The 26,998-nt window shown below is 39.0% G+C and overlaps 1 protein-coding gene across 3 annotated transcripts in view; it reads right to left on the reverse strand.

Annotated features, from left to right (window-relative positions):
- Positions 1-706: 706 nt before the first annotated feature.
- The window catches only part of MAPK6 (mitogen-activated protein kinase 6), a 40,302-nt gene continuing 14,010 nt past the window's right edge, over positions 707-26,998 (reverse strand). For 2 of the 3 annotated variants that reach the window (XM_044231823.1, XM_044231824.1), the window contains exons 2-6: positions 16,798-17,987; positions 14,782-14,926; positions 10,439-10,603; positions 5,028-5,229; positions 707-3,076 (exon numbers count right to left, since the gene is read on the reverse strand). In XM_044231823.1, the coding sequence (XP_044087758.1) occupies positions 1,975-3,076; positions 5,028-5,229; positions 10,439-10,603; positions 14,782-14,926; positions 16,798-17,352 (2,169 nt within the window). In that variant the 5' untranslated portion in view covers positions 17,353-17,987 and the 3' untranslated portion in view covers positions 707-1,974. Of the gene's footprint in view, positions 3,077-5,027; positions 5,230-10,438; positions 10,604-14,776; positions 14,927-16,797; positions 17,988-26,998 lie in introns of those variants that run through there. The other variant, XM_044231825.1, reaches the window with a different exon arrangement.

The following is a 26,998-nucleotide window of genomic DNA, read 5'->3' on the forward strand; positions in this document are numbered from 1 at the left end:
TTTTTAAAGGTCTGTGAAACCAAATGAAATCAATGAATAGGTCACCGGGAAGGCACAAGTGAGGATATTAATAGAACTGGCTTTGTATAAAAACAAGGATGGAAGACAAACAGAAAAGTGAGGTTAAAGGAAAAAAGGCTTCGTATTTGGATAGGTAAACAGATGAGTTCTTGACCAAAGGAAGGATGATGTATGGCAAAGCAAACACATTTAAAAGAGGTTCCTCTGCTTACACATGCATCTGATAGCTTTGAAATACACAAAGCCTTATTCCGTATTAATGTGTGAGGGTAAGTCAACAAGAGGTTTCTGTGTGGAGGCCAAGAACCTTTTTCTCCTAAGCTGCTTAGCCTAACATAGTTCAAAGTATAGCTACAATTGAGGGGCACCTGGTGGCTTAGTCAGTTAAGCATCCGACTCTTGATTTCGGCTCAGGTCATGATCTCGGGGTCATGAGATCGAGCCCTGCACTGGGCTCTGTATTCGGCGTGGAGTCTACTTGAGATTTTCTCTCTCTCTCTGTCTCCCTCAGTCCTCCCCCCATGCTTGCGTGCTCTCTCAAGTAAATAAATAAAATGTGTAAAAAATAAAGTACAGCCCCAATTTAAAGATGCCAAAGAGTAGAACTAGGTAAAGCCTTTGCTAGTGGTTTTTATTCTTTCTAGCAGGTAATGTGCATTACCTAAAGAGTTCAACAGAAGCCATACTCATTGGCCATGTTTTATTTGTCCTTCTCTTCGAACAGGATAAGCAAAGATACAGACAGTATTCAATAAAATAAAATAAAATAAAATAAACAAATTCTAAGAGACCGCAAAGCACATGCTACATTTAACCTAATTTTATTCATGCTTGCCTTGGGATGGGGAACAGATCATTCAGTAAAAACATACAGTAAAAACAAAATATGTCTTATCATGTACAACTTTTAAACTACAATAATGATGTACCTTAGTTACTTCCATGCACACAAGTCTAACATTACAGTTTTTTTTTTTAAAAATAAACACAGTTAAGACTTCTAGGAGCATTTTATAATAAAGTAATTCCTAATGTTTCTTTGTAGATAGATCAAGCACCTCCAAAATACAAATTCCTATACACAGTGAGCGCTTTACTTAAAATGAATACTTAAGTAAATTAAGTACGTGGACAGCCTTAGGATGAGCTGACATTATATAATCAGCTAAGTCGGCAACAAACCATAGTGCCAAATGGAAACGTGTGTTTGCAAATAAATTTCAAAAAAACTAAGTTAACTTTTTATAATTAAATACAGAAAATATACTGATTTGCTAAAATAAATAAGATGTGATGTAGTAACACTTCACTATAAAGAATGCATACCAGAACATTTATAAACGGTGCGTGAATCTTATTAAGAATAGTTTACTATAATAAACGCTGGCTAAATAGAAGTGCATATGAGAAGCACTATGGGTGGTCTATGTTTTGCCACATACTTTTGTTACCTTGAGGTAGATAACACATGTGTACCAAATTCGGCATTCATTTTCAGTTGCTGCTGGTATCATGTGTTTTAAGAAATGTGTACAGTATGAAAAACTTGAAAATACTCATGAATGAAAAATGTTTTAGGAAAAAAATAGATATTTTCATGCAATTATGTACAGTCTCACTGTGTAAATTTCAAGGCAAGATTTTTGTTTCCTGTAAAACAGATCATTGTTCTATGAGAGAATGTTTTTTACTTGTCTTAGTGCATTTCTTTTGTCGCCTCCTGCATTGCATTATTTTGCTCTAATCTTTATTTTTTGTGTGCAAACGACATGCCAGTTAAAATGAAAACCATCTCACATGTAGAAAAAAAGTCTGGATTTTAAAAACCAAGAACTAATAAAATCCTTTCTAAATGACACCATATGATTCAAGTAAAAAAATGACTGAAACACTAGTAATAAAAAAGACAACACATTTCATGAAGAATACAAAGAGAAATGTCTGCTGAGTGTTTTAGTTCAGATGTTTCAGAATGCTGCTATATGTCTTATGAGGAATCTGAGGGGACGATTTCATAGCAGAAGGTGTTAAGGTGGCCTGTATTGACTTAAGTGGGGACCCAACTGGACTGTGAAACTGCGGGATGCCTATGGATTCAAGCTGCTTGTTAAAGAGGAACTCCCCACTGTTGTTCAGAAATCCTTCCTCATTTCCTCTCTCCCCAAGCTTCCCATCCTCTACTGGCTCAGTTTCTAGCATCTCAGTATCTTCCTTCCTGCTAAAGAACTTGTCCAAGTAACTGGTGTAAGTGTTTTCCTTCTCAATTTGTTCATCCTTCCTTACCTCACAACAAAACTGATTAATGAGAAAACAGTCCTCCCCACCACCCACAAACTGGCTATCCCAAGAAGACTGGTATAAGGCTTCTAATTGAGCCAAATTTGCCATTCCTTTTTCCTGCTTTTCTCGGCTTACTGACTTTGATATCAAACCTTTCAATTCTAGTTGGGACACTGAGCTATTCAAGTCATTTAATTTATCAACAACATCAGTAGGCTCATGTTGTGAACTAAGTTGAATAGTGCCTGCAATAAAGGAATCAAAGTCAAATCCCTGATTCTTTTCCCTTTCTTTTTCAGCCAGTTGCTGTGATGCTTCCTCTAGAGCTATCTGGGCTTTAACCAATCCATTCCTTTCACATTTTGACTTGCCCTTCTTATCAGACTTTTCTTTGCTTTGTTCTTTCCAATTGGAAAGATCTATAATAAGCTTGGGTTCATAATAATGGTTAACTTCACTCTCTCTCCAAACTAAGTTATCTAAATATGATGATGACCTTGTTTTGTAGTTACAAGTATGGCTACACTCCAGATCACAATATTTGTTTTCATGATGATCTGGGTACTGCCAACAAGGATCAGTAGAGTAATTGGTATCAAAAGCAGGATCCTCCAAATACTTTTCACGATCTCCATCCAAATATTTTCGAGGATCAACCTGTACTTCTTCTTCATCAGTGACATCAGACAGAGCTCTTGGGTCAAGCTGAACTTCATCAATATCAAAGTTGTTATGTATAGGCCAATCATGCTCTGAAAATTGACAATCATGGTACCTGAAAAAATTAATGCAGTAATGTGAGTTTTAGGTATAGGATTTCATTTTCAAATTCACTGAGTGCCTTTCAGGTGAAAGCACCCTGCTAGGTCTATATGGGGACAACAGGAGTATAACTCATAATTTTAATGGATAGGTAAAATTGTTACTACATATAGTAATATGAGACAATTTTGGTAATTACCAATGAAACATGTAATTACAGTAAAATGCGGAGTCATCTATTCTTAAATTTAAGACAAATATCATTTCACACTTGGTCCATCTTTTCTCTATTTTTCATTGACCTTCAAAGAATTGCAGATAAACATTGGACTGACTGGTATGTCTACAGTTCAATTCCAACAGTTTCATACAGAGAAAAAATACTTCATTTTCCACAAAACAGCTATCTCTAATCTCAATCAGGTCTCTTACAGATTTTCACACTCCTGGTAACAAGTCAGACTAGAACAGAGGAAGCCTTGCTGGGATTCATCAAATAGAAAAATAATCCTCTCCATGTACATGCACTATTGAATGTGGTATGCTCGTATTGACACATCACAGCAAGGTGACTGTTCCATGCCCCACACAGAGGCAGACTGAAACAGACAGACAGACACAAACACACACACACACACTTGGGGGATGGGGAGAAGGGACTAGAAAAGAGACTGGAAAACATCTGAGTACGTATGAAAGAATTACATGTAGACAGTAGAAACGTTCACTCAGACCAACAAGTTGTTGCCAGATGTGTACACATACAAATACCTCAACATTTTAGGAGGGGGACAAAATGCAATAACTAAACAAACTAAATTAATACTAACTACTTCTTTAATTATTAAATATTGTTCTTTTAAACATAGAGATATATGAAATTTTAAAGTTTTAAGATTGTCATTAGTGACTGACACCTGGCTAAATATTGAAATCACCCAAAGAGTTTAAATAATATTGATTCATGGGGTGCCCTGGGTGGCTCATTGGATTGCGCTTCAGACTCCTGGGTTTCAGCTCAGGTCATGATCTTGGGGTTGTGAGATCAAGCCCCACATGGGGCTGTATGCTCCGCTCAGAGTCTGCTTGAAAGATTCGAGAAAAAATCTCCCTCCCTCTCTGAAACTCCCCAAGCTCATGCTCTCTCTCTCTAAAATAAATAAAATCTTTAAAAATAATGGTATTGATTCATTAGTACATGCCATGATCCTACTCAGAAGCAGAATTATATTTAAACTTCCCTAGGAATTTAGAAATCCTAAAAGAAAGCTGAGGGAAAAAAATCTTTAACTAAAATGTGTAATATTATCCATTTTGATATTTTATACTATTCAAAGTAGAAGAGTCTCTTTATACTGAACCTGCATTCAAGCAGCCCAAGATTAATTTTGTGTCATCAGGAAAACAGATCTGAATAGCATATACCATGAATCAAAATAATTTCTATTCTAAGATACAAGAGGTTTTACATAAAAATTTGAGACATTATGGATATACCTATTTGGATACAGTTGTCTTGTTACCAAACATTTAAAAAACAATTGTGATTTTTTTTGTAAGTACAAAAGCAATAGTTTAAAATGGTTCAGATTTCCAACCTTCAACCCTCATGTTTAAATAAGGACCTTTTATTTGTTAACAACTAAACATGCCTTAATGGCTTTGAAAATGTTTCAAAGTAGAATTTACATTTTCCCATTATGTATATCTTACCCAGTAACTATTAAATATTTAAATTATATAAAGGTTATTCAAAGATATTAATAACTTTAGCAGAAACCCAAAGAGACCATTACTAAGCTTTTAAAACATCTATACCGTCCTGTCCTATATAATTCAAAAAATAAAACTCAATTCATTATGGTTTATTGAAAAGAAAATAAATGGGCCACGATCATATAGTAGTCAGTACTCTGCACTATGAAAATACAACAAATGATATTTTTCTAACAGGATCAATTTACCTTTCCCAGTTATAAATATGACTATGAGTTTCATCCATAAGCAAAATATCATCAACTTCATCTTCAATATGAAAAGGATGACTTGAAATTGGCTCATCCATTGGAAAAGAATATATGCTCATGTAAGGATGGGAAAGCGCTTCTTCTGCTGTCAACCGATCCATTGGGCTAAATGTCAAAATTTGTTCCAGGAAATCCAGTGCTGCAAAAGAAAGGGATAAAATACCTTAACTGTACTGGAGGTCCACTATCCAATAAAGGAAAGAAAAGGATTAGATAATTAAAAGGTAAATTAAGTTTATCAGACAAATAAAACTAATTTATCGGATTTACAGAGTAAAAAGAAAAGACACTCAATAACAGTAAATATTTGAAATGTACCCCAATCTCATACTATGGTCAGTTACAAAAAAAAAAAGAATACATTAAGTTGAACCATATAAGACTTCTATTTCTGGGGGCGCCTGTGTGGCTCAGTGGGTTGGGCCGCTGCCTTCGGCTCGGGTCATGATCTCAGGGTCCTGGGATCGAGTCCCGCATCGGGCCCTCTGCTCAGCAGGGAGCCTGCTTCCTCCTCCCTCTCTCTGCCTGCCTCTCTGCCTACTTGTAATCTCTCTCTGTCAAATAAATAAATAAAATCTTTAAAAAAAAAGACTTCTATTTCTGCCAGTCAAAAATGGTAAAATAACAGCAATTTCATATGGTTCAATCTAATACTTTATAGGTCATAATCTCAGCTCTGCAACTCACTAGCTTAAATGAATTACTTACTAGCAGTAAAGGGCTAGACAGGGCTTAAACTTACTGAACTTCAGTTTTTTCATGTATAAAATGGAAACAGAGAAAGATATAAAATTAAATGTAAAGCATAGTGTCTAGTGCTTCATAAAAAATCCTTTCCCCTTTCCTTCCCTTATCTCACTGACTAGCTGTTGTACTAATTTGCTGATCTCTGTTTCACAACAATCACATTCCAACATCACACACAAATGCACTTGATCACTTTAGGGCTTTGGAAGAGTTACCTACCACACATCCAATTCCTCCCACTAACTTAGCTCATAAGCTCCTAACCCATCCTGAACCATTATCGGTCACCAGCCTGAAGGCTGCCCTTATACAACCACACACTTGTATACCAGTCCTTAACTGTGAATCGCTTTGCCCATCTACTTTCCCTGTGCCTAGTCATACAGCACTGATGAAAGCTCAATGCAAAAACCACACACACACACACACAAAGCTCACGAAAAATTCATATTGTAGGGCGCCTGGGTGGCTCAGTGGGTTAAGCCGCTGCCTTCGGCTCAGGTCATGATCTCAGGGTCCTGGGATCGAGTCCCATATCGGGCTCTCTGCTCAGCAGGGAGCCTGCTTCCCTCTCTTCTCTCTGCCTGCCTCTCCATCTACTTGTGATTTCTCTCTGTCAAATAAATAAATAAAAATCTTTAAAAAAAAAAAATTCATATTGTAGGATTGCAATTTGGCCTTTGCTATTGCTCAGCAATGTTCCACACCATCTCTTTATGCTCTCAATTTTTATCATATCTAAACCTACTTCACATTTATCCTAATACCTACTTCTTCACTAATGGCCTGTCATATATCTTCTTATCCTTACCTCTGTCTCAAAGGAAAAGATAATCCTTTTCTCTAAAATTAAGCTATGCTCTAGAAAGGACACTATTCTCAATTCCCAATTTCTTATTTATGTAAACAACAGCTGATTTCTTATAGCCTTTTTATTTTACGAAGTGCTTTCATATACATTATCTTACTCAATCCTCAAATCATTCCAATAACGACTAAAGAAACCTAAAGCTCATTGCTACTCATAACCTTCAGTGGCCTGGGGCTGAGGACTGTTTCCTATACCACCCCCCACTTATATTACCGTAATCTAGGAAGTCATTTCACAATACATCAAGCTATTCTTGGTTCTCTTGCAAAAGAGTCCATCTTAATTAGCCGAGGGCCCTTGTGTCTCAAGGCAAGAGAGACTCTAAAGCACACAGTTATAAAGGGCTTACCCAGCACAATCACCATTCTCAGAGGGAAAGGAAATATGTATTCAACTACACAAGAGGAATATACTCTAAAATCCCTAGCATTTGGGAACTGTAGGCAGCAGGAAGAGGTAAGAAAGAAACTAGCCCCTAAGCTAAGCTCCCAAGTGCATGCAGTATATGCATATGTAAACTATTTCCACAATTGCTGAAAGTTCTATTGGACAGCACTGCTCTAAAGGAAATCAATCTATTGCCTATGATGGTGTGTAGTATGTGAAGATACAGAAAGGCATGGTAAACTACAGCAAAAGGGAGGATGAGAGCTAAGAATAGAGGAAAATGAAAAAGGATATTTCATCTAAAGACAAAAGACCACTAGGGTTCCTAATCATCTTAATATTTTAATTCATATGTACTTAATCTTGTTTTTTTTTACTCTCTGAAGATCATGAACATGTGAGAAAAAAACACGTATTATTCTTACTAAGTACCCAATGCCTCAGAGTATATGCTCTGCCCAAGAGTAAAACTCCAATATTAATCAAGAAAAAACTGGTATAGAATGTATCTACATAGTAAATCTTTAGTTTCAGGAACTTAAAAAACTCTGCATTGCACTTGTATGTGAGCATAGCTCTGCCACTTATGCTCTTTGCCTGATGGTTAATTAACCCATTATAAGAGACATACAGTCAATGCATTATGAATAATTCCAGCCATCAGCCAAATAGTCAAGTTGGTTCACAGCTAAGACATGATCCCAACCCTAATGAGGGCAGGGAAAACGAAGATTCAAATTTGGCTACACTGCAAATGCTGCAACAGCATGTCCTACATTACTAGCTTGCCTCTTTTAATAAGACATAGCAACAGCGACAATGACGCCCAAAGGCAATCAAGTTTATTCCTATCCTTTAACCTGGCCGAGCAGAGCCAAATCTGTAGTGGGTTTTAAAAATACACAGGTGGGGCGCCTGGGTAGCTCATTCTGTTTGAGCATCTGACTCTTTGTTTCGGCTCATGTCATGATCTCAGGGTCATGGGATGGAGCCCTATGTGCCAGGCTCTTCCCTCAGCTCTGGGAGGAGGAGTTCCCCCACCCCTCCCCCTTGCTAACATGCATGTGCTCTCTCTCTCTCAAATAAATCTAAAAAAAAAAAAATAAAATAAGTAAATAAAGTAAAATAAGACACATGCTCTGCTCCCCACCCTCCTTTTGAATTCTGACCTAATAGCCTGCATTTTTAGAAAGCTTCCACAGACGATTCTGAGGCACAGTCAAATGCTATGTGACTACTGTTCAGTTATGAACAAGGATGTCATCACAAGGGCTCCAAGGTCAGGAGCAAGATAACCAGCCCTGGAATCTGATTGTGAAGATAGACTTAAAGGCCAGACAGGAATGTAGAATACTGAAAAGAAAGCCTACAAAACCTGTTGAAATTAAATACAGCTGGTTTCCTTTTTACTTAGGCATTTATTATAGGCGTTTAAAGCACATTTGAGAAAACAAAAAAAGTCATGATTTTGCCATCTAGTGCCTATTTCTCAAAACACTTGCTCCTTTATTTTATTTTTCAAGTTTTTATTTGCTTTTTTAATTTGACAGACAGAGATCACAAGTATGCAGAGAGGCAGGCAGAGAAGGGGGGAAGCAGGCTCCCCGCCAAGCAGGGAGCCCGATGCGGGGCTCGATCCCCGGACCCTGGGATCATGACCTGAGCCGAAGGCAGAGGCTTAACCCACTGATCCACCCAGGCGCCCCTATTCAGTTATTTTTAAGTAGGCTCCACGTCCAGCACAGAGCCTAACGGGGCGGGGTGGGGGGGGGTGCACACAACCAACCCTGACATTAAGACCTGAACTAAGATCAAGAGTCGGTTGGACACAACCCACTAAGCCACCCAGATGCTCCCAAACACTTGAAATTTTAAAACACTTTGATACACAATATCCTGAGCCACATATAATGATCAGAGTGGGTGTTATGAATAAGGGGTATATAATTCAGACAAACCTTAAGATGCTTAGAAAACTGTACTTCCCAACTTGTTGATTCATAAAGAACTATACAATCCTGACACAATCAGACAAATCTTAAGATGCTTAGAAAACTGTACCTTCCCAACTTGTTGATTCATAAAGAACTATACAATCCTGACCTTCTTAAAGCTGTAAGACACAATCAACTTTTTTTTTTAAGATTTTTATTTATTTATTTGATAGAGAGAGATCACAAGTAGGCAGAGAGGTAGGCAGAGAGAGAGGGGGAAGCAGGCTCCCCGCTGAGCAGAGAGCCCGATGCGGGGCTCGATCCCAGGACCCTGAGATCACGACCCGAGCTGAAGGCAGAGGCTTAAACCACTGAGCCACCCAGGCGCCCCAAGACACAATCAACTTTTAAGAAAGATGTTTCTCATGTCTAAACCTCTTCCTTAAAAATGCGTTATCCTGGGTGCCTGGCGGGCTCAGCTGGTAGAGCACGCAAAGCCTGATCTCAGCGTTGTGAGTTCAAGTCCTGCAATGGGTAAAGAGATTACTTAAAAGTAAAATCTTAAAAAAACAATTGGGATGCCTGGGTGGCTCAGTTAGTTAAGTAGCTGCCTTCAGCTCAGGTCCTAATCCCACACTGGGCTCCCTGCTCAGTGGGGAGCCTGCTTCTCCCTCTCCCTCTGCTTGTGTTCTGGCCCTCTGTCAAATAAATAAATAAAATCTTTAAAAATTTTTTATCTTATGGCAGGTAACTACTACAACAGTTAAAGACTTTTGTGTATTATTTACAACAACAAATCCTAAAAACATATCACTCTGAGACACAAAATTATTTGCTTTAGTGGTCAACAAAGGTTTGATTTTCTTCAAGTTTCTATCCCTTCCAAGCTTGCATAAACTCTCACATTTAACACCTAATGTTCCCAACACAATCTGCAAACTCTTACGTAATGTGTTTGCTCACATAGAGTTTTTGCTCTTTCCTCCATCTCTTCCTTGCCCTGAAGTCTTTGCTTTCCCCAACTCAATTTACTTTTTCATAACTAAATCACATTCATGTTCATAGCCACACTTACTTATCATATAACCCTCATAAAACTCCATTTTAGCTTAGTGAGGGACAGCGACTCTAGATGTGTGCCTACGATAGATAGTTATCAGAGGTGTAAGCTGTAAAGTTGATGGAGTTAGAACCAGGAGAGGGATACACTTTATGTAACCTGAAAAATCAGAGTAACAATCCTACAAAGCCCTGCCTAAAAGCCAGACAAAAAGGGGAAAGAGCTTAAGTTTTAGTAAGGTATAGTGTCTAAAGATGATTTGGGACACACAGATCCTGCTTGTGTCCATGTGCCCATGCACATCCACCCCCACCCCCATCACATGATGGTTACTCTTGAGTAACAATACCTTCTCGACTAATTCCTGGAAGCAGCTGAGTTAAAGGTTTGTGTGGCTCAGTCATGTCATTTCTAATGTAAACTGGAATTACGCTGAGAAGCTCCTGACGATCTTCCTCATGTACAACAGGAATAGATTCTAAAATCAGCTGCATCTGTTCAAGTTCATGTGCACCTGAGATTAAATAAACAACAAATATAAACAAACACATTCCTCAAGGTTTACTTACTTGGCAACAGACATTCTAAAGCTATAGGAAACTAACTTAAATACTGTAATGACCACTGGGAGGAAAATGACTAACTGAATCTTTAACCAGTAGATTTCTTTGCTCTGAATATCAATCTACTCAAAAAGTACATCTGTGTCTGCTCACGGACATACTTACTTTTGGCTGCTTTGTTTCCCTAAGAAACTGACCCTTTAAGTTTAGCCTCATATTAAGGTATCACAAAATAGTGAAAAAAGCAATGAAGTGGGATTCAAGAGACATGGATTCTAGTCTTGGCTATACCACTAATTAACTGGCTATACCTCTGGGAGTATTTAGCATGGTTAAGGACTTCATTTCATCATCAGTAAAATGGAGGGCTGGACTAGATTCGCACTACAGGAAGTTTTATAGTTACAGGTCAGGCTCAGGTAGCATTTCAGAACCACTATTAAAGAAATAACAGAGGGAACATTAAGCTAAATAGTGACTAAAAATTCAGTTTGCTTTTCCACAGATTTCTAGAATTCACTGCACCTCTAAATTTTTCTTCAGTATCTACGGTGACCAAGGCACTTTAAAGTACAACTGTGAGCAAGAGAGACCAAGTCCCTGCCTTTGTGGAGCTTATAATCCAGCGGAAGAAGACAGATAATAACTCTGTCAACATTTATGTCAAATGGTGACAAACGCTATGAAGAAAAATTGAGTAAGCAGGGAGGATAAAGGGCACTTTATGAGTAGGACTGCTAATTAATACAGGATGACCAAGTAAGGCCTCAGTGAGAAGCTAAAAATGGAGGAAGTTAGGGAACACACGATGCATTCACTAGGAGGAAGGGAGTTCTAGGAAGATGGGAAAAGGTGCAAAGGCTCAGAGGACAGTGGGCTTGGTGTGCTTAAGAAACAGCAGTTAAGTGTAGCTGAAACAGAGTGGTTGAGGGGGAGGGGTGTGTAAAAGAAATGAAGTGGTACCAGAACACAAAGGGTTTGCTTTATCCTGAATTTGATAGGGAGACACTACAGAGTTTCAAGCAGAAAAATGGCATGTTCTGATTTATGTTTTCAGAGAACTCCTATGGCTGCCATGTGGTAACCAGGCTACAGACAGCAGATATTAAAGCAGAAAAAGCAGTTAAATCCTGCACTAGACCAGGAGAAACATAATGGTTGACTGAACTGTGGGGAGGCGGGTAGTGAGAGAGATAATAACAAGCAGTTAGATTCTATTCATATTTCAAAGGAAGAGCCCATAGACTCTGTACTGACAGAAGTATAGGATGAAGCCAAGATTTTTGACTCAGCAACTAAAAAGGGGATCTGGTTTACTAAGATGAAGAAGACAGCAGAAAAAGAAAATACGAGGGAGAAATATCAGGAGTTCAATTTTGGATAGGTTAAATTTGAGATGCTATTTAGACATCTTAGTCCGTGCCTTTTATTGCACTGTGCATTTGGAACCTGGACTAATAAACAGATCTCCATCATGTTGCTTTTACTGAATGGTTCACAAATCTCCCTTTATAAGAAAGCAGTAGAGTAAACTAAAACTGGATCTTTCAAATCATTTCTGAAACAATTCCCATTAACTGTTAAAAGTTTACATGGGTTTAAGATCAAAATTATGTTATTCAGATGTTTCTTAATCCAATTATTTTTAGTACTATACTTGAATAATTCTAAACAGATTTTTTTTTAAAGATTTTATTTATTTGTCAGAGAGAGAGGGAAAGAGCGAGTGAGCACAGGCAGACAGAGAGGCAGGCAGAGTCAGAGGGAGAAGCAGGCTCCCTGCCGAGCAAGGAGCCCCATGTGGGACTCGATCCCAGGACCCCGGGATCATGACCCGAGCCAAAGGCAGCTGCTTAACCAACTGAGCCACCCAGGCGTCCCATATACTTGAATAATTCTAAATATGCTGAACGAACATTTAAAAATACATTTTAAAAAAAATACATTAAGGGGGCGCCTGGGTGGCTCAGTGGGTTAGGGCCTCTGCCTTTGGCTCGGGTCATGATCTCAGGGTCCTGGGATCGGCCCCCGCATCGGGCTCTCTGCTCGGCAGGGAGCCTGCTTCCCCCTCTCTCTCTGCCTGCCTCTCTGCCTACTTGTGATCTGTCTCTGTCAAAGAAATAAATAAAATCTTTAAAAAACAATAATAAATAAAACAAAAAATAAAAAAGTAAATAAAAATACATTAAGTACCTATGTATAATTAGAACAGCACTAAGTTTTGACCCATTTCAAGTAACACAGAGCATGACCTAACAATTTTAAACAAATTAGTTTTCTTGATAAAATATTCATTATTGTGGTAGCATTAAAATTATGTCCACCCGGGGATGTCTGGGTGGCTCAATCAGTTAAGCGTCTGTCTTTGGCTCAAGTCATGAACCCAGGGTCCTGGGTTCGGGTTCCACATGGGGCTCCTGGCTCCACGGGGAGGCTACTTCTGCCTCCACCTGCTCCCCCTGCTTGTATTCTCTTTCTTTCAAATAAATAAATAAATAAATAAATAAATATCCTTTTTTTAAAAATTAAATGTCTCAGAATCATGAGTTCAAGCCTCATGTCAGGCACTGGGCATGGAACCTCCTTAAACAAATAAAAATAAAATAAATGTGCGGTGCCTGACTGACTCAATTGGTAGAGCATGTGACTCTTGATCTCAGGGTCGTGAGTTCAAGTCCCAAGCAGGGTGTGGACCCTACTTTAAAAAAAAGTCCACAAATTCTTTGGCCCTATTCCCTTCAAAAAGTGGAATTCAGGGGCACCTCGGTGGCTCAGTGGGTTAAAGTCTCTGCCTTTGGCTCAGGTCATGATCTCAAGGTCCTGGGATCCAGCCCTGCACCTGGCTCCTGGCTTGTTGGGGAGCCCGCTTCTCCCTCTGCCCCTGCTTGTGCTTGCTCGCTCTCTCAAAGAAATAAATAAAATCTTTAAAAAAAAAAATCTATCTAAAAGTGGGTCTTTCTGCCCTAGTAAAGCCAACCAACATCTTGACTAGACCCCCCCTAGCTAAGTCACCTCCCAATTACTGACTCATACCAACTTCAAGAAAATCAGTGTTTTTTGTTTAAGCCACTGTGTTTTGATGTAAGTGACGGGAGGGCCACTCTAAAAAATAGTAATGTCAAAAGAGAGAAAAAGACCTAAATTCGTCTTTTCGTCTCTTCTCTAACTAAAAAAATCTTCAGTACCCTACTATTTCCTAGTTTTCCAAATGGAAATTCCTCTGTCTACTTTCTAAGTATTCTGGCCCTATTTTAAACTAGTCTTAAATGTGTTCATTATTTGACACCTTGCTTTCATCCAACTTTTCTCACTAATTTATGCACATACATGTTTTTTTCATCAAACTTTTCTCACTGATTCAGGCTCATACCCTCATTTATATAATACCATTTTTTTCTCTCTTCCTCCCACCAAAATTCTTCTTCACTATTCCTAAGTAGTGGAAAATCTTTTGACTTCTTTATGCCTTTTGTTCCAGACATCAATGATGAACACTCTAAGTTTATAGCTCCTATAATCTATCCTAAATAATTTTATACAAACTCATTCTATGTTTTATAACACCTGATGTTTTTTCATTCATGGGTTATTCATCCCTTCCCATCTTGACTAAATCCTCTCTCTTACATTTCTGTGGACTCCCCATAGCACCAAACTCAGCAAAAAATTATTTGTTTGGTTGTTTCTATAAGATCACAGCAGTGAGAAAACAGGATACGGCAGTTCAGGCAACACAGATGACAGGGGATGAAGAATCATTACATTTTCAATGACAGCTAAAAATTTTCACTAGGAATGACAAATACTGACAGGATTACACAACTCAGGTATTATTTAACACAGATTACCAATGAGCATTGTGAATCCACAAAATATAAAATTATGTTTAAGAAATAAGATAATTATAAAAGAGCACTAGAATTCTGACTAAATTTGTTGAGTGAACAATTCAGTGAATATATTAGTAAGTTTTTAAAATATTTAAATATTAAAAACACCATTTATCTTTTCATTTCAGTATCACAGACTATAGTAAATTGTGTTAAATCATACATATCTTGCTTCATAGATACATGCAAAATTATTTCTTTGAGGTAATTTTTTTTCAATATATTTTAAAATTTCTAACCTGCAAAGAGGGTTTTACCAGTCAGCATTTCAGCAAAGATGCAGCCTGCAGCCCACATATCAATGGCTTTAGTATAATTATTAGGAGAAAGTAAAAGACGTGGAGACCTGTACCATTTAGTAACCAATCCTTCAGAAAGATGACCCTGGAAAAGAAACAAAAACATACTTTAATTTTTTTACTTTAGCTGAAGAACAGTACATAACACTTGATGCATTAAAGAATCTCTCATCTTAAAAAAAAAAAAAAAAAAGTACTGTGAAATCCTAAAACAATACTGTTGATTTCTATGTCTATTTTCAAGGCTTTTGTACTTTTCAGGCTGAATGAAGGTTCAATTCCCCCTGGGACTGATCATCTATAAGAGGATATTTACATGAAGTCTGCTGACCAAAATATACCATAAGAATTTAGTGCTGATTCTATGTCACAAATTTCTAACATGTTTCACAAGAGGAGCTATTTTTCACTCAAGTCTTAAGTTACTTAAAGAGCTGGGATGCTTTAAATCAATGAGGGACAGGTAAAGACAGGTAAAGTATAAACCACTGTCAACCTCCTGACAACCTAGTGGACCTGGCTCTACTATGTATCCCATTCCTAATCAGTTTTACTACTTCACATTTATAAAGCATTTAACAAAAATAGTTATACATATATGACCTTACTTCATCCTTAAAACAACCCTGAAAAATTATGAAGGTAGATATGAACTCTAATCTAGAGGGGTGGTCGATGGATTAAGGAATCTGCTTAAGGTCATATAGCTTATTTGGATGTAGAAATAGCACTCAATTTTAAGATAGTTTAACTCTCAGTTCAGTGATCTACCCACCATTCTTCATTAAAAGATGTGGTGAGGGGCGCCTGGGTGGTTCAGCGGGTTAAAGCTTCTGCCTTGCTCTCAGGGTTCTGGGATCAAGCCCCGCATCGGACTCCCTGCTTAGCAGGGAGCTTGCTTTCCCCTCTCCCTCTCTCTCTGCCTGCCTCTCTGCCTACTTGTGATCTCCGTCATATAAATAAATAAAATCTTAAAAAAAAAAGATGTGGTTGTCCATTTCATTTTAAATACTAAATTTCTACATTCAAGTTCTTAAAAAATAAATTATGCTTAATATGAGATGATACATGTAAATGAGAAGGTTTGCTTGTTTAGATGTATGCTATGGGAAGCCAAGCTAGCAGGGAGTTCCCAGAGGTTCTTTATAACCAAAGGAGCTCCACTTTAATATTTTAAACATCAGGGTCCCACAGACAATTTCATTTGAAAACTAAGAGACTGAAGTTCAGCTCAGAAAATATTAACTTCTTCTAAGAAGGCAAATTGTTACCTAAAGTACAGTTACTATAAATCCTTTTAGCTATTCTTTTTCTTTTTTATTTTTTAGATTTTATTTATCTGACAGACAGAGATCACAAGTAGGCAGAGAGATAGGAGGAAGCAGGCTCCCCACTGAGCAGAGAGCCCAACGTGGGGCTCAATCCCAGGACCCTGGGATTATGACCTGAGCAGAAGGCAGAATCCTTAACCCACTGAGCCACGCAGGCACCCCCTTTTTAGCTATTCTTACTTCCATTTTATCTTTATGCAAATTTAGATACTAAACAAAATTAAATTTGCCTAAACAAGGCCTAAAAGAATAGTAGAGACTCAAAGGGACAAAAGACCTAGGAGTTGAAATAGAAACTTCTCTTACCTTCAGATAGGACCACAACTCTGCCCTAAACACGTAAGAATATATTCCACTTTTAAATAAGGGACAGTTTTAATTATAGTAAATAACCATACACTTTTAGGAATTTGTAAGTAATCAGGATCACACTCCAACTTCCTTTTATAAACATATGGACATTCTGAATGAAAGTAGATCTGTATCAGAAAAAAAGATACTACATAAAGTTCAATACAATTAACGATAAAAACCTGTCACAATATACTAAGAAGATACAAGTACCTAGTCCTTCCTGATGATGTCCATTAGTTTAAAGGTCTGTCTCACCTAGCTTTCCACGTACCTTATGGGAATAATGGGGATCCATGATTCGTGCAAGACCAAAGTCACCTATCTTCAGCACCAAGTCTTCAGTATTAATGAAAAGATTAGCTGGTTTGAGATCTCTGTGCAGTACGTTTGCAGAGTGAATATATTTGAGCCCACGTAGCAGCTGATACATGAAAAGCCTGGCATGCTCTTCCAGTAAAGGGCCCTGCTCCAGCACATTAGCCAAGTCTGTCTCCATGTACTCCTGAACAATGTAGACACTGTTCAGTTCGGTAAGAGAGCCTACATCGTCTGTTAACTGGCTTCCACTAGGACCAAGAATTTCAAACACTTTCACAATGTTATCATGGTCAAGTCTTCTAATAATTTTGATTTCACGTAGAGCATGTTTGACACTCTGGGGATCAGTAAGGACAATTTTCTTGATGGCTACTCTTTTGTCACAGTCATTGTCTACAGCAGAAAAAACCAAGCCATTGCCTCCACAACCCAATGGTTTTAAGTCCATATACCTAGAGCCCAGATCAAAACCATGAATGTTCATGAGACTTTCAAATTTCTCTGCCATTTTGAAACCTTTACTATTGCCTTTTCCTTTCGAATTGCTGAACTTGTGTAAACAAGGAAGAAAACTGACATCAAAAGGAAAGATCTTTCAAAAAAGGAAAAGAAAAATAATTTTGCTTCCACAACAAGATGATTTCTTGATGTTCATTGCATATGCCAACCAGGCCCGTTGAGTTCCCCTTAGATTTAAAGCTCAAAAAGCTCTATTCATACTGAGAATTAAAAAGATTGCAGTACTCATAGTTCAAGAAAGGGGCAGCAACTCTGCAGACATTTAAAGAAAACACTCAAGAAACTCAAACGGAATGAAATGACATACTATGCACTCAGATTTACTGTGCTAAACGATTTAACATTTAACAAAAATGTGAATAAATATGCACACAACAGGCTTCTATGAACATTCTCCTCACAGTGCAGATACATTCAGTGTTGGACTGGTCCTGAGCAGCATCATTCTAAGGTGCTGGTAAGCACTATTTCCGTTTTGCCTCTTTTCTTCCTTTGTTGCTGTATATTTCAACAGGAAGCCCTGGCGGCTGTTGGTTAACAGAAGATGTCTTTTGTTAGTGATCAGGTGGCTCCAGCTCACCACAATCACAATCAAAGCTACCGTCCATCTTACTCTGATAAAACCTGGAGGATGAGAAAAAAGAAGGAAAAGAGTCACCAACAGGAAATACTAAATACTCTTCAACTTTGTAAAATGACACAAATCGGGCAGTTAGCTATAAATGACTTACTGGTACAGAAGTTATTTATTTATAGTTACTAAATGGAAAGATGACCCTCAATCAAAAATAGCTATCCATGATGTAAGCAATTCACATGTACCGGGCTCAGACTCTAGATCCTACCACATTAGATTCTTTATATTTATGGTCAGTGGGTTGTATCATTTCTTAAAGGCCAAAGAGCAAAGGAAGGAAGGTTCACAGCATTTTTACAGAACTCTTTAGAATTTGAGCAGTACTACATTACAACCATTTCTCTTAAAAAAAAAAAAGTATACACACACACACACACACACACAATAAGACTGCAATGTGTTACTTCCTTAAAGAACATGTTTACTACTACATTTATTAACTACACCAGTTAACAGTGAACAAAAATCAGTACAAATTATACTTATATACAAATTATACTATATATATTTCAATTTATAATAGAGTGAACTCAAACAGTGAATAAACCAATGAAAAGGTGTCTGGAGCTTCATCGATAATCAGAAAAATCAAACCACCTCAAGAAGATACATTTCAGATTAGAAAAAACATTTTTAAGAGTCTGTTACTATCAAGTCTGAGGAGGAATGTGGAAAAACAAGAACTTTCATACAATTCTGTTGAGTTTAAATTAGTAAAAGAATGGCAAAGAGCAATTTAGAATAAATAAATGCATAAATAAGTAGCCTACCTATGACTTGGCTATTTTTCCTCCAAAAAACACTGCCTAGAGAAATACCTGAAAATGAACATACAAATGCCCACTTTTTTTGTAACGGCAAAATATTTTAAAAAACAGCCTAAACTTTCAACAATTTGAGGATAAATGAATTTTATTTATAGCGTACACTATTACATAATAGTAAAAATGAACAGAGATGGTTGAAATCACAATACAATAAATATAAAAGGCAAACTGCAGATAGAAATGTACATGCTGGGGCACCTGGGTGGCTCAGTCATTAAGCGGCTGCTTTTGGCTCAGGTCATGACCCCAGGGTCCTGGGATCAAGCCCCACATTGGGCTCCCTCTTCCCTGCTCCTCTGGAAAGCCTGCTTCTCTCTCTCCCACTCCCCCAGCTTGTGTTCACTCTCTCGCTGTCTTTCCCTGTCAAATAAACAAAATCTTAAAAAAAAAAAAAAAAAAAAAAAGGAAAAAGAAATGCACATGCTAAAACCACTTACTTCAGGTTTATAAGCATGTATGATGTTATTTTATGAGTGCATATATAAATATGGCAAAAGTATTAAAAACATATTTGGCTGTTAAGTACCAAATTCATGATAATCATTGCTTTGAGGAATGAGGGAAGCAATTACCATAAGGGTGGGATTACACAGTATGCTCCAACTACATCTTTAATGTGTTCTTTTTTTTTTTTTAAAGATTTTATTTATCCATTTGAGAGAGAGTGAGAGAGAGTGAGAGAGAGCATGAGAGAGGAGAAGGTCAGAGGGAGAAGCAGACTCCCCGTGGAGCTAAGAGCCAAATGCAGGACTCCTGAGACTCTGGGATCACAACCTGAGCCAAAGGCAGTTGTCTAACCAACTGAGCCACCCAGGCGCCCCTTTAATGTGGTTTGTGTTTTTTTTTTTTTAAAGATTTTATTTATTTATTTGACAGACAGAGATCACAAGTAGGCAGAAATGCAGGCAGAGAAAGGAGGGGGGTAAGCAGGTTCTCCACCAAGCAGAGAGCCCAGCACGGGCTCAATCCCAGGATCCCAAGACCATAACCTGAGCCGAAGGCAGAGACTTAACCCACTGAGCCACCCAGGTGCCCCTAATGTGTTATTTCTTTAAAGAAAAAATTGTGGAAGTATGACAAATTATTAGAATCTCATAGAGCTCAGAGGTATGTATATGAAGAAATCAAATCATAGTGTGAGAAGACAGGCTGACAAATAAGCAAAACACAGATATCAGATGGCAATAAGTGATGGAAAAAAATAAAAGAGAAAAGAGCCCAGGAGAGTGGTTAGGGAATGCCTCTAGTAAGGTGGTACTGGGAGCAAAGCTCTAAAGTGGGTGGGTCTCAGGGGTGCGATGTGGGAGTAACTGCTATGGACAGAGGGGCTAGCACATGAAAGCCAGAGGGTGAGTATGTGTCTCATGTCTAAGAAATAACTAGGTAGTCAACATAGTAGCTCATTTACGTGTACATGCCGATAAGCAAATAATACAGCCTAAACCTTAAATGCAAAGGCTTCTTGTTGCTGGTTTTTTATCTAAAAACTGGTATAGGTGTATATATAGTGTTATATTCTGATTGGGTCTGAAGAAACTGGAAGTGGGACAGGTGCAATATTCATTTATTCAAAGGGCTAATCATTTAAAGGCAATGAGAAACTGTACCAAGACATGAAATAAAGCAGCCCACTCTGAACTTGAATTATGTGACAACTTTCAATCACCTTCGGGCTTAAGAGAACTGCTAGGACTCTCAAACTCATCAGCTGTTTCACAAGGGTGAAGCTTTTATACAACAAGGAATCTGCCTTTACTTACTTCCTGCTACATACTCCCACATAACTCAACATGCGGAAATATAAGAATCTGAAAAATACAAGGTAACAGCTACTTGCCACAATCTGAGCCAATCTTCAACTTCAAGAAATCCACACCCATTACAACTATGTGACAGAGAAACAGATGACACTGATAACTCAGAGACTAAGTAGATACAAAATCCTTAAGGCAACAGCTTTTTTAAAAGATTTATGAGAGAGAGAAAGTGTACATGCAGGCGCCACAAGAGAGAGAGTGGGGAGGGGCAGAAAGAGAGAACCCCAAAAAGACTCGCCTAACACCTGGCGTGGAGCTAAATCTCAGGACCCTGAGATCATGACGAGAGCCGAAATCAAAACTCAAGACACTTAACCAAATGAGCCACCCACTTGGCCTGGCTACAGCTTTATTTAATAAAAATTGATATTTACTATTGCTGAGTTCTTTTAATAAATATGAGCACTTCTTGTATCTGCTTAACATTGTAAAGGACATTAACAGCATAACAGCTTTCTTTGTTTTACTCTAACAGTTTCTTCTGTTTGCGAGTTTTTGTCTGCTTCTCAAGGAAAAAAAAAAACCTCAAGGAAAAAAAAAACCAAGAGGACTCCTAAAAATTCTCTACTTTGTCTGTATAAAACATTTAAAAGTTAAATTTTGCAAATAAACTTTTGAATTAAAAAATATTTCAGACTTGGGGCGCCTGGGTGGCTCAGTGGGTTAAAGCCTCTGCCTTCGGCTCAGGTCATGATCCCAGGGTCCTGGGATCGAGCCCGGCATCGGGCTCTCTGCTCAGCAGGGAGCCTGCTTCCTCCTCCCTCTCTCTCTGCCTGCCTCTCTGCCTACTTGTGATATCTATCTGTCAAATAAAATAAATAAAATCTTTAAAAAAAATATTTCAGACTTTTAAAGGACTTTAATGAATACTGTCTCCCCTTCCCAATTTTTTCTATTTGTATACACCTTCATGTTTCCAGTTCCCTACCAAATGTCCCTTTAAAAACAGTATTTTTTAAAGTCTCCAATACTTCTGAGATCTTACATTTCTAGTCTCCACCTGAAACAGATGTTTGTTCATACAAACATGCACGCGCATGCATACTTTCTCTCTTCTCTGTTCTTGCCCTTCAATGACCAATCCCGTAAACCTCAGCTTTTAGGTTTTTGATAAATGTACATTTTAAAGTCAGTTCTACAGACTTGACATAAGAACGTTAAAATCTCTAAGTACTCTCTTAAGCTTCTAGTTCACTAGTGGAGCAATCATAGTCAAGCACAAATAATTTAGTTTTGCTAAAAAGGACACCACTATCATTTGACAGTTCCAGCACGATTACGGAACTGCAGTCAGATTACTGGAGAGAGGTAAGAGAATGAGAGCTCTACTCAAGACTTCCACCCACATCTGCTCTCTTTAAATTACAGTGAAACCAAGAAGAAGCACAGACCAAAAACTACAAGGATGACAATACTTTTTCAGAAATCTCTGTGACTGGTCAGCACTCAACAGGGGTAAAGTAGGTAAAAATTCACCTTGGGGAAGGCAGGAACTTGTGCCTAGGCTGAGAACTGCAGAGTCCTCATTATAGATTCAGGTGATGACTATACTGAAAGACTTGAACAGACTTTTCAGAAATACAAGACCATTCTAAGAAAGAAAGGAATATTAATCACCCAACTGTTAACTCTAGGTCAGAATTATGCCAATAAAAAGTTGGGGGTGGGGGGTGGAGCAGACCAATAGCAGTGCTTGCCCAATGGTATGCCTCACTGCTCTGCACTATTCTTCAAAATCCTTCAATAACTATTAGACCAGAAGCTACTGGAGCATGTTTTCATCCAGGAGCTTGGAAAGTAAGCCCACCTTAAGCAGTAAGTTGAAGGTAATGTTACACTGGTGTATGATGAAGTGGATCCAGTGAATGTTTCCAATTCAGTCATGCTCCATTCAGCAAGTAGTTGCTAACAATGTTATATACCTGTTAATACACTAGGTACTGGGGATAAAATGGTAAGTAAAAACAGACTTGTGCCCTGCCCTCATGGGGTTTACAGTATGGCTGGGGATAAACAATAATAAACTAGTAAGAGGAAAAGGGGGGAGGCAAAAGGGACAAGTGGTACTAAGGAATGGTACAGGATGCTGAGAGCCTGCACACTGGGGGATTTGACCTAATTAGGGAGACCAGAATGTATGCCTCTGGAAGCCATAAAAAGGCTTAGTGACCATGAAGATCCTCCTTATCACCCTGATACCGGATTGTGAGGTGTCCAACTACCTTCCACTTCCCACATCCATCATGGAATTCTTGGGCCAGACTCAAATATGCAGATACAACTCAACTGGACCAGCAGATTACTGGTCAAGCATGCTCCATTTGAATCAGCAACCTAGAAATGTCCCATTTACACCACTTTCTCTATTATCTTTGACATTTAACTTCATTAAAACAAGTTCAAAGAAAGATCTGGGGCTCCATATTCCTTTTGCACTTCCACACACTTCAAGGGAGGAAAACAGTAACTAAGATGAGACAGTAACTTAAAATAACACTTCCCAGCATCCAGTTTCTCTGCCTCCAAACCTCAGTGCTGCTAACTGTGCTGCTTGCAGAGGGATCCTTACTTAAATTTTAATTAGCTGGGCCAATGTTTTGCTTTTAACAACGAGGTAGAAAAAAATGAATTATAGGGAATGATTTACAAAAATAAGGTTGGCTTGGGTGCCTGGGGGCTCAGTCGGTTAAGTGCCCAACTCTTTTTTTTTTTTTTTTAAAGATTTTATTTATTTATTTGACAGAGAGAGATAACAAGTAGGCAGAGAGGCAGGCAGAGAGAGAGAGGAGGAAGCAGGCTCCCTGCAGAGCAGAGAGCCCGATGCGGGACTCGATCCCAGGACCCTGAGATCATGACCTGAGCCGAAGGCAGCGGCTTAACCCACTGAGCCACCCAGGCGCCCAAGTGCCCAATTCTTGATATGGACACAGGTCATGATCTCAGGGTCCTGGGATTCAGCCCTGAGACACACTCTGCACAGCGGGGAGTCTGCTTGGGATTCTCTTTCCCTCCCCCTCTGCCCCTCCTTCGTCTCTCTCTCTCTCTTTCTCTAGTGCATCTTCTCTCAATAAAGAAACCTTTTTTTTTTTTTTTTTTAAAGATCTTATTTATTTGAGAGAGAAACAGTGAGAGCGAGCATGAGAGGGGAGAAGGTCAGAGGGAGAAGCAGACCCCCGTCAAGCGGGGAGCCCAACACGGGACTTTATCCTAGAACTCTGGGATCATGACCTGAGCAGACGGCAGTTGCTTAACTAACTGAGCCACCTCAACAAATAAATCTTAAAGCCCTCAATAAATAAATCCTAAAAAACTAATAAAGTTGGCTTTATGCTTTCCCCTTTGGCTTTCTTTCCACCATAAAATGGAAGTAAAAGTTTTCTATGTAGAACAGTCTGGGCACCGGCTTCCTACATTTATAAGGCAGTTCCCTGAAACTGCATTAGCCACACTGGTCTCCTCAAGCGCTCCTTTCGTTCCTTAATCACCACCTGCTTTCTGTCACTGAGCCCACCTCTAAGCCAAGAGAAATGCAGGTACTCTGAGTCAAGTCTAAGCATATTCAGTCAAGTTATAAAATGCAAAAGAAAGAAGACAGTAATTTTGCACCATTTCTCCATCCTGTAGAAACTGGGTTTTCCTTCCCTGCATATCAGAAAAGGAGTCTGGGGACGCCTGGGTGGCGCAGTTGGTTGGACGACTGCCTTTGGCTCAGGGCGTGATCCTGGAGTCCCGGGATCGAGACCCACATCGGGCTCCCAGCTCCATGGGGAGTCTGCTTCGCTCTCTGACCTTCTCCTCGCTCATGCTCTCTCTCACTGTCTCTCTCTCTCTCAAATAAATAAATAAATAATCTTAAAAAAAAAAAAAAAAAAAGGAGTCTGGATGTGCAAAGCAAGTTTGAGGTGAGAACCTTAAACATAAACCTTACTTACCTGGTTTTCTCTTCCATCTTCCACCCGGCCGCTTAAATGTTGACATGGGTCATAGGGCCTGATCACATGCACTGACAGCTCTCCACCTTCCCCCTCCTCAATGGCTCTTGCCTATTTTGCTCTTCTCCCAGGTCAAGTGAGTAACTTGAGTTAAATGGAATCCAGCCAGCCTCACATCTACTCAGCCAAAATCCAGTTGCTTTTGGAGAGAAGGGCAAAGTTGAGCTCTACTTAAATTCATATAGGACTATCTCTTAACCCTGGCACAGAGAGGGGTTGTTATAGCAAATTCATCCTTCCCTAAGATTGTATCTCAAGCTCTCACCAAAGTTACTAAATTTCTAGGGCAGAGAAGGCCAAAGGCTACAGCTTAACTGCGTGTTCTGCGTGTTCAGATGCATTCTTGACAATGCCCTTGCTCCTGATGTAAGGTAGCCATTATAGTTATCAGAGATCCTTCTCGGGATTTGAACCTCAAGGAGGCTCATGGTGTAAACAATGTCAATGAATGATCTTAGTCATCTGGAGTGAGAGAAGGGACCTTGCAACTCAAACACCAAAGTCTAACAAGCCCTTGCCTGCTACCAGTAAGCAGTGTGTGCAATAGAACAAACTTAGGAAGTCAAAGAAAGGATTGCTTGGCTTCTAACAAAGTATCCAAAAACTCTTCTACTCCCCAAAAAACTCTTCCACTCCCAACTTCTGTTCTTAAATTGTCTGAAGCTTTGCCTAAATACACGTTAACACTAGGGACTTGCATTTGCCTTTGACTGTTTAAAAAGCCAGTATGCGGGACGCCTGGGTGGCTCAGTCAGCTAAGCGGCCGCCTTCGACTCAGGTTGTGATCCCAGGATGAGCATCGGGCTCCTTGCTCAGCGGGGAACCCACTTCTCCCTTTGCCTCTGCGGGCTACTCTGCCTGCTTGTGCTCTCTCTCTTTCTGACCAATAAATAAAATCTTAAAAAGTCATTATGTTCATTTTGATGCTCATCTCTAGTTGCTATTTCTTCTAGGGTATCTGTATTAGAATATAAAGAACTCCACAGATGAGATAAATAGGTCAAAAAATCTTTAAAGACCCTTCCAATTCTCAGTCTATCATCTATGAAAGTCCTGTACAAGTCTTTTACTTCACTGGTCATTTGTTCCCAAGTACTTATTACGGTGGTATGCCCAGACTGGGGGATATGTGATTCAAACTGCTGTATATTAAACATTAAACAAACACAAACCTCTCTATATATTTATGGCTAGAAATTTAAAAATAATTATAATAACCCTTCATCCCCTCTCTTATCTTTCTCCTCCCTAAGCCCTCATTTCTAAGACTCCTCTCCTAACTCATGTTAAGGAAACACTGGTGCAGGGACGCCTGGGTGGCTCAGTGGGTTAAGCCGCTGCCTTCGGCTCAGGTCATGATCTCAGGGTCCTGGGATCGAGTCCCACATCGGGCTCTCTGCTCAGCAGGGAGCCTGCTTCCCTCTCTCTCTCTCTACCTGCCTCTCCATCTACTTGTGATTTCTCTCTGTCAAATAAATAAATAAAATCTTAAAAAAAAAAAAAAAAAAAAAGGAAACACTGGTGCATATATATAAACAGGAGACATGTGGGCAGCCTCCTTCTTCAAGTATCTTTGGCCATATGAGGATTCCAACCAGAAGAAAATATAAAATTTCTGTAGCAGTCAGGATAGGTTAGAAAATTGTATAGTTAACAAATAACCTCCAACATCTACACTTACAAGAGAAGTTTTAAGTCTTGCTAATGCATCAAGTCCCAACACAGCTGTCATACAAGTTGTCAAAGTAACTACTAGCTCTGTCCACTGCAAAGAACAAAGAACAGGGAATATTTCGCTGCTCTAAAGCTTCCATCCAAAACACACTTCACTTCTGCTCACCTTTTACTGACCAAGGCAGATCACATGGTCACACCTACTTCAAGGGAGTAGGAAAATGCAATCCCAACATGGTTTCAGTAGCAGAGAACCAAGATGTTCTGAACAGCTTTGACTAAAACAGCTTCAATTCTACCATCCATCCATTTTTATTCTACAAAAGCTTGCTGAGTGCTTATCATATGCCAGATGTTGTTTTTGGCATAAAGGCATAGCAGGGGTCAAAACAGGTTAAAAAAAACAACAACAAAGAAATCACCCTGACCTCATGGAGCACAAACTCCTAGGTCATTGTAGTTGCTTCCTCTCTGTCCCACTAACTTCTTCCTCCTCTCTTTTCTAATACTATTCTCCTTCCCTGTCTTGGGCCATTCTTCCCTAGTCTAGTCTAATCTCTATTCAGGTGCCTCTACTCTTCTAGGGTACCATTTCCCAGGGCATCACCTTCCCACTTTCCCCTCTCTTCGCTTTGCAGTATGTAACTCTATTTTAAAATAAAAGGTTTGAGGGGTGCCTGGGTCGCTC

The sequence above is a fragment of the Neovison vison genome, chromosome 13, assembly GCF_020171115.1.
Source record: "Neovison vison isolate M4711 chromosome 13, ASM_NN_V1, whole genome shotgun sequence".
Classification (NCBI taxonomy): domain Eukaryota; kingdom Metazoa; phylum Chordata; class Mammalia; order Carnivora; family Mustelidae; genus Neogale; species Neogale vison.